Below are 16,187 nucleotides of genomic sequence, written 5' to 3' on the forward strand. Positions count from 1 at the left end.
GAAAACAATCCTTCAAGCTGATTCTTTTTGTGCAATTCAGATTGGAATCTCATCCAGCCTGACCGGAACTTTAGCCATTATTGCATTCATAGTCACAGGACTAATTCCAGGCACTGCCAATTGTGATTGCTGGGTTTGCCATTATGGTTTGCATAATGCATTGCATTATTCATCTATACAATTTAACTATACCTGTGTATAGTACACGTAGCTCTGGAGCTGTAAGGTTCCCTATATCTGGATAAGGTGTGGAACCAGTTAGGATTGGCCATGTTGCTCCCTCGTTACTGAGAGGACCTAGTCTGACATTTTCTACTGTATGAGGAAGGGCGTCAAGGAACCAATTCTTGTGTTCATGGTATGTTAATAGGGTCTCTAAATCCTCATATGGTCTATAGTAGTTTCGTACTTGTGCTTCAGTGTATGTTTGAAAATTTGCTGCCGGGAATGTGATCCATGATTAGAATATCTCTGTTTGATACACTTATTGGGCCTCTACCATAAAGATTACATCCCGTTCCATCAGGTTCAGCCCATGGTGTAATACCATTTATGTTCATGCATGTTTGTAATTTAGTGACAAAACCAATTTAGCCCACACCCCTAAACCGATATAGAGCGGTAGAGGTAGTTCTGCCTTTGGTTGCATGGTCAATTTGTTAAGTTCATGAATAAGAGACCCTACTATATTTAGAAGTTCTGACACATTATCTAAGATATGTGAACACGTACATTTGATTAGTTGGTTATTGATATAAGACTGAGCTCTTACTAGCAAGTTAGTTAAGTTATGCAGCTTAGTGTCTATCCCAGACACATAAACAGCTAAGGTATTTGATAACTTCACCTGGATATCGAGTTCATTGTAATTAAAATGTAACACTGTTTTATTGCATGCATGGTACCCAATAAATTTTGCCACACTCCATTATCCAATGAGATTTGATGTATTGGAGGACTTACTTCCACCAATGTTGGGTACATCGTATTTATTCAAGAACGAAAGATCTGCAGAACTCGATTCATTCATTATCTATTTGATCAGTCTTCTTAAGCCCCTGATCAGCCATTCAAAAGAGTTAATTTTGAGAGGGGTTAGAGTTGGTTGTGAGGTAGAATACTGTTCACACTCCCAAATTACTGGGCTGAATGGATTCATACAAACAAATGACAGAGACATACCAATCACTGAGAGCACTGTTACGATCAACCCCAACCTGAGCTACACCTTCCTCCTCTAGAGGATGGATCTGATGAACAGGCAACATTATTCGATCTCTATGTCAAATTCGATGGAAATGCAAATGAGGCACAGAGATCACGGTCCAAATGTACTTGGGCCTTAAATACTGTTACATGGGACTTCCCTCTTTTAGATGAGACATCTTTTGTAGCAGTAGATATTAAACATAAATCATCATTATCAGCAGGATGTAGCAAACAATCACCCATCATAGCTCCCTGGGATAACACACCATCACACACTGCCAAAGCTATTGCTGGTGAGCATAGAGCTGCTATGGCTGATATGGGTAAAGACAACCCACCTTCACCTTGAATTTTATCAGACCATTTAAAATAGTCCATAATACAGGACTGGGGGAACTTAGTCTGATTGTTGTTAGCAGTTTTAATTGCTTGATCATGGACTATTTTATCATGTTCCATACTTGGTGATGCCTCAATGTGGACTTGCGTTTCCTCCAGATCCATCTCATTGCAGGTTGATGCAGCCTTTTGGGCTTTCATAATGATCTTCTGCCTTTTTTTGTGACTGTAAGGACCCATGTAGGTAACTTACCTCATAACATAATCCACCAATTATCTTCCAAGGCAGAGAAATTAAAAAATCCACGATTGGCAACATCTGATTAGAAATAAAGTCCTCCTCTCCTACCACATTGAGAAAAACACCAGTAATTCCAAGAAGGCACAATATGTTGGCTGGGAGTCGCAGAGTCTTACTCAGAGTCACTGAGATAATATCAGTGGAGAATAATGGAAGGAATTCTCAGACTATAGACCTTGTGCAGGAGACCCACCTATATGTCCATATCATATAACATGAGGCACTTTACAGTGGGGCAGGAACAGCATATGCAAGATAAATGTCCAGATAAAATCCAAGACAAAAATATTAAAAAATAATGATTAGAAAGCATGTATATTTGGAATTTCCACATTTATCTGGAACTACCCAAAGATGAATCGTCCCCTTGGCCTTGGCACCACGAACAGGGGAGCCAAGGCCTAATGCCAGCCACACACTTAACCACAATCCAGATTCTCAGGAAAAAAATCCTCAAGTTCAGTGCCTTATTAAATATATTCCACCTTCTCCTGTGCAAGATCGTATGAGGGAGTGTACCGCAGCCTTGTTATAATATTGCTGTGTCTTTGAGTAGTACTACCCAAGGGGTTGCATGGGGCTGCAAGGTTAAAATACTGCTGCCTAGCCGCTATTGGGCAGGATCAGCAGCATTGTAATTACTTGTGCACTTGTGCGCTCAGGGGTATGGCTGGAATAGGTGGGAACAGCGAAGGGCAGGCAGATGTCTATGGTGCAGTGAAAGACCAAAAACACAAGAACTAAAAAAAAAAACCTCACCGGAGCCAGGAGCCATGGAGTCCACAGGTGACGCCCGGTGTGGTCCAAAAAGCTGGAGAGCTGACCACACTCACAATGGGGTCAAAGAACAACCACATACACCGCATAGATCTCAGAGCCCTGCCCGCCTGCCCCCTTTTATTTATTTATTTATTTATTTACAGACTTGTAACGCGCTAGGAACTCGACTCCCTAAGGAGTATCTCCGCGCCTTTGGCAGCATCTGTGAACAAAAGCCCTGTCTAATGTATACCAATTGCCCTACCAGAGTTGGTAATTGAACAAGAAAGTTTTTAGTTTTTTCCTAAAAGGAAAATGTTCCCTACAAACTCTGATGTCATAGGGAAGATCATTCCAGAGCTTTGGCCCAGCTACTGACAAAGCCCTTCCGCCTTGTCTAGATTTCCAAAACCTGGGGACACATAGCAGTTGTTGCTCTCCAGATCTCAGGGACCTTGAGGGGGTATAGGGAATGAACTTTTTGGTCAGATAGTCAGGACCTTTGCCAATAAGGCATTTGTGGATGGTGCAGCATGTTTTAAACAACACCCTCTGTTTTACAGTGAGCCAGTGGAGTTTGTTTAATAGTGGCATTGAGGGAGTACGGGCTGGGGCATTAAAAACAAGCCGTGCAGCTGTATTTTGCACGACAAGTAGTCTGGCCATGACCCCCTCATTGGCGGCCAGCAACAAACCATTGCAATAATCCAGTCTGCTCAGCACTAGCGACTGAATTAGTGTTTTCCTTGTTGTATCGGGTAAAAGGGGGAATACCCGTCGGAGAAGGCCAATAACATGGAAGCAGGAGCTTACAACTTGATTCGCATGATGTTTAAGGGCAAGCTCCTGATCCAACTTAACTCCTAGGTCTTTCACTACAACTCTAGGTACAGGGACTGGGCCTAGATCTTGAGGCCACCAGTCAGGAGTCCATAATCGTTTGGCTTCCCCAAAGAGCATAACCTCAGTCTTAGAGACGTTACACTGAAGGAAATTTGCTGCCATCCAATGTGCCACCTCTTTCATTCCCCGTGCAAAGGAGTTGCGCACCTCAGGAGTCATGATTTTAAACGGGAAGAGGAGTTGAGCATCATCTGCATACGATACAGGGATAAACCCATGAGATCTCATGATGTTAGCTAGGGGTGCCACATAGATGTTAAAAAGCGTTGGGCTCAAGCAGGAGCCCTGTGGCACCCCCTTTGAGATCTCAACCTCCTCTGACTGGTAAGGACCCAGTATGACTCTCTGAGTGCGGTTGGTAAAAAAACTCCTTAACCAGGCCAGCGCCTTGCCTTCCAGACCGATGTCAATTAGTCTGGAGGTCATGATTTCATGTGATACAGTGTCAAACCCCTCCATCTTGATAGCTCCTGTCGGTGAGGTGGTAAGGCGGAATGGCCATGAGGGGGTGAGGTGGCTGAAAATGGCGGTCGAAAATGTCACCAGAAACCCGAAACCAGAACCAGAGTGACAACTAACTCCCTCTGTGCTGCTCCGCTCCCTGCTCCTAGCTCTCCTTGCTCACGCTCCGCGATCTGCAGCAGTTGCATCATTGCATCGCTGCGCCATTTCCTGAGACCAACATCAATTAGTCAGATACCCTTTGACAAGCATGAACAACTCCTATATGAATCTTGAATTAACATTGTAGTAATGAAATTGAATGAATGTGCATGGTATCACTGGAAGTCATGTGCTATGCTTTGCTCTTGTACATAAACAGTGAAGTGCTGCTCAGATTTAAGAAAACCACAATTTAATGATGTCTCTAAATACTAGGCACTACCCTTTGAGACTAGATTGATCTATTTACTGGTAAGAAGGACTAAAAGGTGATTGACCCAATGACATCTTAAAATCTATAGATATCATGCACTTTCTCTTCATGCCAGATCAGTCAGTCTATGTGCTGTGCAGAGACACTGAGCAGCCCATGCTTGGATTTTTTACTCCAACAGACAGTGTGCAGTGTTCTATGACACCAAAGATCTCAGGTCTGGGCAGCTTCCAGATCCTTAAGGAGTCCATATTTTAGTTTGGTACACCTATAGTTAAAGTACTCTGTCCTAGGGTTCCCGGAAAGCCAACATACTCTTGTGGGATAACTGAGAAACACATTACAGTTTACATCTACACCTTCTACTAACCATAGATTCAGATGATCTGCTTTCTCAAAGCAATACATATTATTTGGTATCTTGAAATACACTATTGAGTGAATCGATTAGCTGATTGCAAATAAAGAAAGCAATTTTAAGGCGTTTTTCCAAGTCATACAATATGCTGTCCTGGAATACCTGCATAACAGTCATACAGTGATATAAAGCTGCTACCCCCATTTGAAAGTGGGTCACACATAAGGATACTATGTTTTGTGTTCACATAACTAGGAACAAATGTGCTATTCAAACGAGATAGCTAAGTCGCTTTTGGGTTCTATGACCCCAATGCATCAAGCCTATTGCAAATGCAAGTCTCATTTACATGCACAAAATTATTGTTTTGTGAATGCAACTCCAGGTTTGATATTTTCTAAATCGGAATGTACACTTGTAACAGGATTTACTCATGCATTATATTACCCCACAATGCAGTGATATAATGCATGCATAATTACTTCTGGGACTGTCTAGAAAGCTTGAGAGCCCCATTCAGCGGGCATGGAATCTCAAGACCCTCCAGCCAGATATGGGGAAGATTTACTAATATACATATGCAGATTTTGGCCAGCGTTAATCATGCTGACAGACATTTTGTCACCTGCACTGCAGTGCTTAATAAACAGTGCTGCAGTTGTATTTGGCTAAATGCCTGTTTGCAAGGTAAAGGGGGAGTGTAGGCACAGGGGCACCCCTATAAAAAAAAAAGCAATCCCACGGAACAAACATCAGCCTCCAGAGTGTGTTGGTGTTCGTCCCTTGATGAAATCCTAACTAACATTTTGTGCCGGATGTGAATCACATAAGTGACGGAAACCAGTGCAGAATGTAGATTTCGAATTTGCTTTTCAGCATAAAATTCTTTTTGTACAGGAAATTTGCCTGAAACTAACACACAGAAGCGCATTGGGCTACTTTGCATCAAAGGGGTGTTCCATGGATGGTACACGGATGTTACCATACACCACCTATTGTTAAACGTATCTGCTAACATAAAAAAATAATGCCTCTTTGAGGAAGCCATAAAAAAGAGAAAGGCTTATATTTCACCAACCCTTTCCAATTTGTATGACTGCATGTCTGCTGAAGTGTACAGCACACATACCCAGTGGAAAAAAAATGAAATTGTATATATACTGAAGGGCATATTTACAAGACCCAAGCGCCACCATCACGTTACTTCATTTTACACTCCCGTGGCACTGTGTGCTGGCTTATATTTACAAGGCCATGCAAAGCCATCCTGTCTGGCTTTTCACTTTATAAATACAGCCCCTTTTCATGCATCACTTTGTGTGAGAGGGTCATGCAATTGGTGTTGCTGTGGGCGTTCCAACACAACACCCATTGCTTTTTGATGCTGCCCCAGATTTATAAGAATCTGTAAATCTGAGGCAGTGCCAAAACCTAACGCTATTGAAAAGCAGGCATTAGAGTGTTGCAACGAGGAGAAATACTTTTATTTTACCTTGTTTTTTGCTCTTTCCATGTGTGCTGCATTAGGAAACACAGTGCTTTTCCATCCTCAAAAAGATATGGCTAGGTGAATAGCGAATTGGTGGTGAATGTCCCATTTATGTCAAGGTGTAAATGACTCCCACTGCAGCACAGTTCATTTAATAATGCATATTGTGATAACTAAACTAAAGACGTTGCAATGACATAATCTGATGTATAACATATTTTCTGTTCTGTGCTGCTTTTCAGCCGGAGAGTGGCGAGTGGCAGCTGCTCTTTTGGGAAGGCCTGAACAACCAGGCTATGACTCAGTGTCTTTCAATGGCGTTTGAAGGGAAGACGTTTACTGAAGCTGCCATGTAAGTATTTAATTAGTTGGTTATAATGTTTTATGTTCAGTTCCAGGCAGTTCAATATAGCTATTCCCCGTGAGGGACCTTGGACTTACTTAAACATCCCTACTCAAGCAGATCTTCTTAGCTGCTTTAGAGGTAAGAGGGGGGAAACAATCACAATGTAAATGTTAATACGGTGTAACCAAATTTAGTCACTCGACAACTAAATCTGAGATTAGTAAGGCTTAATTATGAATTCAAAAATAGCTCAATATAAATCAACCTCAGTATTACAGCATACAAAAACAGAACAAACAGAGGGAGCCCACATCTTCTGAAGAGATTTAGCCTATATATCAAGAAGAATTCTGTTATGACAATACAAGTTATCAGGAAAAAGAATTGAAACATTAAATTGGATCAAATATTTCTCAAAGGTAAGCATGATCACGCTATATCTCCCTACACTGCATTAAAAAGGGCCACCCTAAACAAAGTGACATTGAGTAAGAATTAATAATAGAAAGGTGTCAGCAGTAAGAGTCTTCAGTAGAAGAAACTCCAACTAGGACTTAAGTTGCATGAAGCCAAGCAGAAGCAGAGTTCTGTACCTCATGAAGTCCTAAGATCGTTACAGCATAAGTTGCATCAGTTGCTCTCAAGGTAAGTCATGTGTTCATCTCCAATAACGTTCCATGATTCCAGCACAAATTGGTTACTGGCACAACCTTTCGATAAGTTGCTACTTCATTTGTCCTTGGCCTTTCTTCTCCTCTGCCATGGGAACTCGCCTTCTTGCTCCTTACAACCTTTCTCCGTGCCAAGATCCATCTTCTCTTACCTTTCTAAATAACTAAACTGAAAACACAATTTTTCTAAATAATAAGTCATTGTTGTCCATCTTGCAGTAGAAACAAAAAATGCAAATAAACACATTCTACATAAAAGGTTAAGTACGAATTACGGTAAACAACATTTACCACAAAACGTTTTCTCCGCAGGGAATTCCAATGCGGTCGTTACAGCGACCGCGTTTTAATTCCGCATACCATTACTCCACAATTCGGAACAACGACTTGCGGAGGGGGGAGAAGGTGTTGGATTTAAAATCCAACACCTTCCCTACTGTCCGCACAGACTGGAGTTGGAATAGTAAATTATACTATCCCAACATCCAGCGCTCCCCCTCCGCAAGTCGTTGTTACAACTTGTGGGATAATGGTATGAGAAATTACAATGCAGGTGTTGTAACAACTGCATTGTAGTTCCCTGTGGGGAAAAAGACTGCGTGTTAACAAGGTATATTTACAAATTACATGTTAGACTTTAAACGTGGGCTTGCACTGAAACAGTTCTCAAGGCCCACAAATCATGTTAACTTATAGTGCACAGGGTTAAAATACTTGCACATTTCTACACAATAGCAAATACAGTGTCTTAAAGCATGAATAAATTACAAAAAGATTACAGAAATATCATTTCAAATACAACAACATGAATATAATTTCTTGTTACACGTATAAATGCTTAAACGTTAGTCTACACATACACCTTATTTTATTAGCTTCACATTGAGACACATCTAAACTGTAAATTCTTCTAGAATATTAATATGTAAATGTTGCAAACACCCTTATTATTCACAATTCAGCGTACACAATTTATAATTCCCGTTATGTTACACATTGAATACTTTAAATATGCCATACGCCATCTTTTATTAGTAACATTAATCACACAGAATACATTTGAGTGATGTCTACACATGATTGTAATGCACTTTTACAGTATCTTAAGATGGGAGCAAAATTATGATCCTCCACCCTCAATTGTAACAAGAAGTTTAAAATGCCGCATCCCGTGACTCTCAAGTGTGAAGTAAAATTTTTGATAGTGCCTAATGATGTAAAATGCAGCTTCTGTGTGCAACCAAATGCATAGTGAAAGCACAAAGTTGCATGAAATACGGCAAGGTGCAAAATAGCATGGAACAGAGGTTTTGAACTGATCCTGTGCAAAATTGTTGTTACAATAGCAACATTTTCAAATTTCATATTTCTCCAAATTTTGCACAATTTTGTTCAATGAGCACTGGTCCCATCATAGAATGTCTGATGGCAAGACAAAATATATTGTAGGAGACATTTTCTCATCCAAACAGTCCCCCCCACAACAATACCTTACATAACTACTGAATGTAAAGAATGCCCTCCCATTCAATTTCACAAAATTGAACAGTTTTCTGCAAAATTGTATGAAATTTCACATAGCCAAATGTTTAATTTTGCACAGGCCTCAATGATTTTCTTAAAAAGAATAGATATAAGTCTAGGTTCAATCTCACTAAGCTACATGCATCAACGGAATTAGACAGGTGCTGTCTCCCTAACATGAAAACATAGTGGGTGGCCTACCAGTTGGTTCAAGTAAAATATTGGCTTCCGACTTGCACAGAGGTACACATAAGCAGGTAACAAGTCCTAAAAAAGAAGTGGGGGACTAAACAAGTTAGGCAGTATTCAAGTGACATTATGGCACTTGACATCACAGCATGTGACATCACAAAGTGTGACATTGCACGTAGCATCACAGGAAGTGTCATCACAACCCACGACCTCACAGGAAGAGACATCACAAGAAATGACAGCAGATCTTAAGACCTCACAAATATATTTCTAAGGTCTATCATAAGCACATTTGAGCACATTACAGTCAGATGTGTGCCTCAAAAGTGGCACAACATGGAAACAAAATCTGGGCCTCAACGTATACATTTATTTTTTCAAACTGTGCCACAAAGAAAATGGCAGCAACGAGAATTGTGGCAGTAAATATGTTCTGTTTAATTAGTTATAAAGTCTGCATTTTAAAATATCTAATGGAGTTAAGGCACCTGCTCCTTTTTTCTTTGTGTGCCTAGTATATCCCAGGAAATAATAATAATAGTAAAAAAAAAATTGTAAATTGATACTTGTATAGCGCACTACTCACCCACAAGGGTCTCAAGGCACTTGTACGAATAACGCTGTGGAACCCATCCTGGCTTTCCCTGTGAGACGTCCACTCCTGGGCACCCCCAAGGTGAAGGCCAGGCATCCTTAGAATTGTGGGGGCCGTTGTGGAGATTAAGCAAGCTATTGCCCAGAGTTGCAGAGTGGGACTCCATGATTGGAATAGGCACTGAGGCGAGAATTATCAGGCCCGTGGAATTTTGAGCCCAAGACCCACCGAGGCGGGGAATTGAACCCTGATCACGGGCTAGACCTCTGCATCAGGGTCTGCCACCCTAATCATTGAGCCACACTTTAGTAAGATAACTCCGGAGATTTATGCACTTGCTAGAGTGATCTGTTTTTTGTTTAGTCCCAGTTTTGAATCAAAGTGGCGTAGAGGGGTAATATGTCTCCTGCAAAGCACATCATATGGCATGCAGATGACAGATTTTCATTTTATGTAGATGGGTAAGTGGGTTACTGCTTTTAACACACAGATCCTTTTCCTTGTAGTTCATAACTGTAATCCTAATATAGAATACAATGAGATATGAAGGACATCTAACTCCCACACCTTGTAACCCTCATAGGCTTATGTTACACATCCTGTACCTTGATTTACACAGATATGATTTATTATCAGTATAGGTGTGATGTAAAGTGCTCCGACACCCTGGGTTCTGATGAGTAGCACTATAAAAGTAATAAAACAAAATAGTGACATTTAAATTGTTATTTGTGTGAATACTGGGACAGACCTACACATCTGACCTTCTTACAGAGCATGCACAAGTCTTATATATAGGTACTGAAAAAAGTCAAAAGCATGCCTCTTTTAGGTACCTGGGAAGTAATAACAAGCTATGAGCCTTTGTTACCCCTTCATTGCATTTGCAGCAAAGTGTGATGTTCCGGTTCAAACAAAAGGAGGCCTGATGGCCCATTAACTGTGCCTTTGCTCTGGGCCAGCTGGAAATTAAAATAACAAGGTCCTCTTGCACATTGCTGCTCAGAATGAAATCAGACAATGTGCAGGTGCTACTGAATGTGTCCATTGGACGAGTTCAGCATATGTTTGTGGGGACCAACTTCTTGGCAGGGGAGACGACGTCAACCCTGTGAAAAGAATGAGTAGACACCATTTACACACGTGCACCCTCAACTTGTCCCCTGCATATAAAGGTATATGTGTCAAAAGCCTCCTGAAATATTATAGCAGCCTTGCGTCACTGTACGTTACTAGACTCCTCCCTATCCTGCCACTTGGAACCTCATCATAAATTCTTTCATATATGTTCGGAGAAGGTATCCCTTTTAGTTAGTTATAACCTGAAAATGACCTATACATATACAACACTGGGATAATGGGGAAATGCACAAAGGTCTTCATTCCACAATTTGGCTTTTCTGAAAAAACAAAGCTATAGAGGTTATTGGTGACTTACTATCACACATGCTTACACAACCTTTGCAAACCTTAAGTCGGAATAAAACCTCACATCCACACATTTCCAGAGACAGTAACAATTAAGGTAGTGTCTAAGAATCAAGTTCAGCTCTACCAATATACAAATTAAAATACCTATTTTACGTTATTTATTATTATTATGTTTTTTATATAGCGCCTGAATCGACCCCCAAAGGGGTATCTCCACACTTGACTTGGGAACCCGTCTTGACTTTTCCCCTGTGAGATAGCCCCTACAGGGCATCCCCAAGGTGATAGCCAGGCATCCCGCCGCAGGGGGGGGGCCGTTGTGGAGATTAAGCAAGCTTAATGCCCAGAGTTGCAGAGTGCAAACCCATGATTAGGTCAGGCACCGAAGCGAGAATTATCGAGTCCATGGACATTTGAGCTCAAGACCCTGCCGCGTCGGGAATTGAACCCTGGTCCCGGGTCTGACCTCTGCTTCAGGGTCTGCCTGCTCTAACCAGTGAGCCACACTTCTCCACTTCTCCATTTGAATAATTAGAGGGCTTTCAAGGGACTGTTATCTGGCTGTATGGACTTCTTAACAAGCATACATTTCCACGACCACTGGCCAACATGTCACAACTTCGTTGGGAACACAGACTACAAATAGAGGTCCCCAAAGAGGATTTGGATGATATTTTAGTTTACCATAAAAAAAGACTTAGGGAGGCTAGATTGAAGAGGAGATATTTTAATATACTACATAAGTGGCATTGGTCTCCTCTGATACTCTTTTCAGAAAAACTATCAACACCATCCCTTTACTAGAGGTTTTCCTAACCTGAGAACAATTCAGTAAACATTTTCTGAAAATGCCAAATCTAACACATCATTAAACACAAACCTGGGACAGAATATGGACAGAAACACATACAGACAGAGTTTGATGAACAAATGGCCTTACTCCGTGATGCAGCCACTCTCCCTACAGTCAATTCTCAATGCTGGAGGGTGTTTGATCAAATTATCAAAGGAATAATATAGTGTAAAAAAGAATTTGGTGCAAACATTTAAAGAATATTACGAAGGTAAATTTCTATGGGTAAGCAAATCTTTATTACACTTGACTACACAGAAACACTGCCTTGTACGTGTATATATATATATATATTCAAAGTAGCAAATTCAGTTCCATGCATAAACAATCCATTGAGTTCCAATGCTTAGCACAACGATGTATTCAAAATATCTACACACCAACTCCTGACGCATTTTGGAGATAGCCATCTCCATGTTCATGGGTCAGGGAGTGGAGACGCACAAAGTAATCATAAATGCGACCTTACACATTATAAACATAAAAGTAGGACTTGTGCATATTAGTGAAAACATTTACCAAATAAACATGGACGCCATTTTGAGACAGGTTACAGAGTAGTTTAAACAGAGATTTTTTCTCTCATTATGCTCAGCTCGGTTTGGATCATTTGATTGTGCACACTTGTTAGTACTGGATCATTACCGAATTAGTTATTGCTAAGTATGAGCGTAAAATCCGTTCCGCTCGCGGAATTTGCGGATTTTCTGCAAATTCGCAATCCGCGAATTCTCGCGAATTTGCAGACAATTCGCAAATTCACGCGCAGCGGATTTTTTTGCTTGGTCGCGCTTGACAAATACAATATTGCGGCGTGCGGCGTTCACTTACCGTCATTCAGCGTTTGAAGAGTTGTTTTTCTCCATGTTTGCATGTACTGCGCCATTTTGGATCTTGCTGCGTGATCCCGTGGGAGTTTGTCGACCGCGATTACGTTATCGTGGCTCGCCACCTTGCACAGCAAGAGTTTGTCATTGCGAGTACGTCATAAAGGCTCGTGATCACGTATCGCGGGAGTAAACAATTGCGAACTCGTGGAAGCGGCGGGCAGCAACAATATCGCACTCGCGAAATTGTAAAATTTGCAATTCTGCACAAAAAATCCACCAGCAGGCAGCATAAACCTTCTGAAAATGATGATTTTTATCAGAATAACTCTTCAGGTTGACATTTGCCTGCACTTTTTTTGCACGGAGTCCATTTTGGGAGGGGGGTGGGAGGAAGAAAGTGCCCCACAGTCTCCAACTTCCTGTTCCTGTCCAGCAGGCTCCTCCCAGTGCTTTGTTCATGTCCTGGTCACTATGATTTGGATCTTGACCTGGAAGGATTACTTTTTGTGGATGCTGCTGGATATTTGAATTTGAGGCCTTTTTGACTTTCTTTGGATCACTTTTGGATTAGAAATTTCACAAGTAAGTTGATGTTGTTTGTTTGGGGCATTACAGTTGCTGCAACTACAATTTTGGCACTTTTTCAGAACATTAAATAAAATATATTGTGGGTAGCCACAGTATCCAGTAGGACCAGGGTTAGTTATGGGTGCATGATACAACTGTTTTGTTGAATTTTAACATCATTTAGGGCATGGATGGTATTGGATTGGGGTGATTTTTGTGTGTTTTTCGATTTTTTGGCTGTTGTTGGGGCCTTTTGCCCAGGGGTACTCAGTGGTGCATGGACTGAGTCTTTCTGTGGGGTCTCTTCAATGTAAACATCATGGAGGGCATGGATGGCATTGGATTGGGGTGATGTTTGTGTGTTTTTCGATTTTTTGGGGTGTTGATGGGGCATGGCCATGTGGGTGGGGGCCATTTTGAGGACTGGTACAGTCAGGGCCTGGCCATGTGGTGGGGGTCTAGGGGCCATTTTGAAGCCAGGCAGTGTGCTTTGTTGTGCCATAGGCCTGCACCCAGTCTGCCATGCTTTCATCCATTATGCCCAGGGGTACTCAGTGGTGCATGGACCGAGTCTTTCTGTGGGGTGTCTTGAATTTCAACATGATTGAGGGCATGGATGGCATTGGATTGTGGTGATTTTTGTGTGTTTTTCGATTTTTTGGCTGTTGTTGGGGCCTTTTGCCCAGGGGTACTCAGTGGTGCCTGGACTGAGTCTTTCTGTGGGGTCTCTTTAATGTAAACACCATGGAGGGCATGGCTGGCATGGGATTGTGGTGATTTTTGTGTGTTTTCGATTTTTTAGGGTGATGATGGGGCATGGCCATGTGGGTGGGGGCTTTTTTGAGGACTGGTACAGGCAGGGCCTGGCCATGTGGTGAGGGTCTAGGGGCCATTTTGAAGCCAGGCAGTGTGCTTTGTTGTGCCATAGGCCTGCACTCAGTCTGCCATGCTTTCATCCTTTATGCCCAGGGGAATTCAGTGGTGCATGGGCCTAGTCTTTCTGTGGGGTGTCTTGAATTTATACATCATTGAGGGCATGGATGGCATTGGATTGTGGTGATTTTTGTGTGTTTTTCGATTTTTTTGGGGTGGTGTTGGGGCCTGTCCATGTGGGTGGGGGCCATTTTGAGGACTGGTACAGGCAGGGCCTGGCCATGTGGTGGGGGTCTAGGGGCCATTTTGAAGCCATGCAGTGTGCTTTGTTGTGCCATAGGCCTGCACCCAGTCTGCCATGCTTTCATCCATTATGCCCAGGGGTACTCAGTGGTGCATGGGCCTAGTATTTCTGTAGGGTCTCTTTAATGTAAACATCGTGGAGGGCATGGATGGCATTGGATTGTGGTGATTTTTGTGTGTTTTTCGATTTTGTAGCTGTTGTTGGGGCCTGACAATGTGGGTGGGGCCCTTTCGAGGCCTGGTCCAGGCAGGGCCTGGCCATGTGGTTGGGGGTCTAGGGGCCATTTTGAAGCCAGGCAGTGTGCTTTGTTGTGCCATAGGCCTGCACCCAGTCTGCCATGCTTTCATCCATTATGCCCAGGGGTACTCAGTGGTGCATGGACCGAGTCTTGTTGTGGGGTGTCTTGAATTTCAACATGATTGAGGGCATGGATGGCATTGTATTGTGGTGGTTTTTGTGTGTTTTTCGATTTTTTGGCTGTTGTTGGGGCCTTTTGCCCAGGGGTACTCAGTGGTGCATTGACTTAGTCTTTCTGTGGGGTCTCTTTAATGTAAACATCATGGAGGGCATGGATGGAATTGGATTGGGGTGATTTTTGTTTGTTTTACGATTTTTTTGGGGTGTTGATGGGGCCTGTCCATGTGGGAGGGGGCCATTTTGCGGACTGGTACAGGCAGGGCCTGGCCATGTGGTGGGGGTCTAGGGGACATTTTGAAGCCACGCAGTGTGTTTTGTTGTGCCATAGGCCTGCACCCAGTCTGCCATGCATTCATCCATTATGCCCAGGGGTACTCAGTGGTGCATGGGCCTAGTATTTCTGTAGGGTCTCTTTAATGTAAACATCATGGAGGGCATGGATGGCATTGGATTGTGGTGATTTTTGTGTGTTTTTCGATTTTGTAGCTGTTGTTGGGGCCTGTCCATGTGGGTGGGGCCCTTTTGAGGCCTGGTCCAGGCAGGGCCTGGCCATGTGGTTGGGGGTCTAGGGGCCGTTTTGAAGCCAGGCAGTGTGCTTTGTTGTGCCATAGGCCTGCACCCAGTCTGCCATGCTTTCATCCATTATGCCCAGGGGTACTCAGGGGTGCATGGACCGAGTCTTGTTGTGGGGTGTCTTGAATTTCAACATGATTGAGGGCATGGATGGCATTGGATTGTGGTGGTTTTTGTGTGTTTTTCGATTTTTTGTCTGTTGTTGGGGCCTTTTGCCCAGGGGTACTCAGTGGTGCATTGACTTAGTCTTTCTGTGGGGTCTCTTTACTGTAAACATCATGGAGGGCATGGATGGCATTGGATTGGGGTGATTTTTGTTTGTTTTACGATTTTTGGGGTGTTGATGGGGCATGGCCATATGGGTGGTGGCCATTTTGAGGACTGGTACAGGCAGGGCCTGGCCATGTGGTGGGGGTCTAGGGGCCATTTAAAGCCAGGCAGTGTGCTTTGTTGTGCCATAGGCCTGCACCCAGTCTGCCATGCTTTCATCCATTATGCCCAGGGGTACTCTGTCAGTGGTGCATTTTATTGGTGTTTTCATTTTGGGGGGTGGGTATAATAAAAATGCTTACTTGCAAACTATTCATTAAAGCGCTACATATGCAACATTTATTTAACTGATGTTCCTCTGGCTTCGTTTGCTTTTAGGTGCAGAAAGATGAATCATCAGCCTCATCGTTCCTCCTCAGTGCCAGGAACAAGTCCTGCTGCGGTGTGTGCAGCACAATGTCACGTGTGGCCACAGACAACTCTGCAACTTGTGCAACTGCGGCCTG

General features: G+C 42.7%; 1 protein-coding gene across 1 annotated transcript in view; it reads left to right on the plus strand.

Annotated features, from left to right (window-relative positions):
• Positions 1–16,187, plus strand: part of LOC147683337 (calcium-activated potassium channel subunit alpha-1-like) — a 799,658-nt gene that overhangs the window by 380,910 nt on the left and 402,561 nt on the right. Inside the window, exon 13 of the mRNA XM_086942523.1 lies at positions 6,478–6,587. Coding sequence (XP_086798649.1) covers positions 6,478–6,587 — 110 coding nt within the window. The remainder of the gene's footprint in view (positions 1–6,477; positions 6,588–16,187) is intronic.

Source organism: Lissotriton vulgaris, chromosome 11, assembly GCF_964263255.1.
Source record: "Lissotriton vulgaris chromosome 11, aLisVul1.2, whole genome shotgun sequence".
In the NCBI taxonomy this organism is placed as follows: domain Eukaryota; kingdom Metazoa; phylum Chordata; class Amphibia; order Caudata; family Salamandridae; genus Lissotriton; species Lissotriton vulgaris.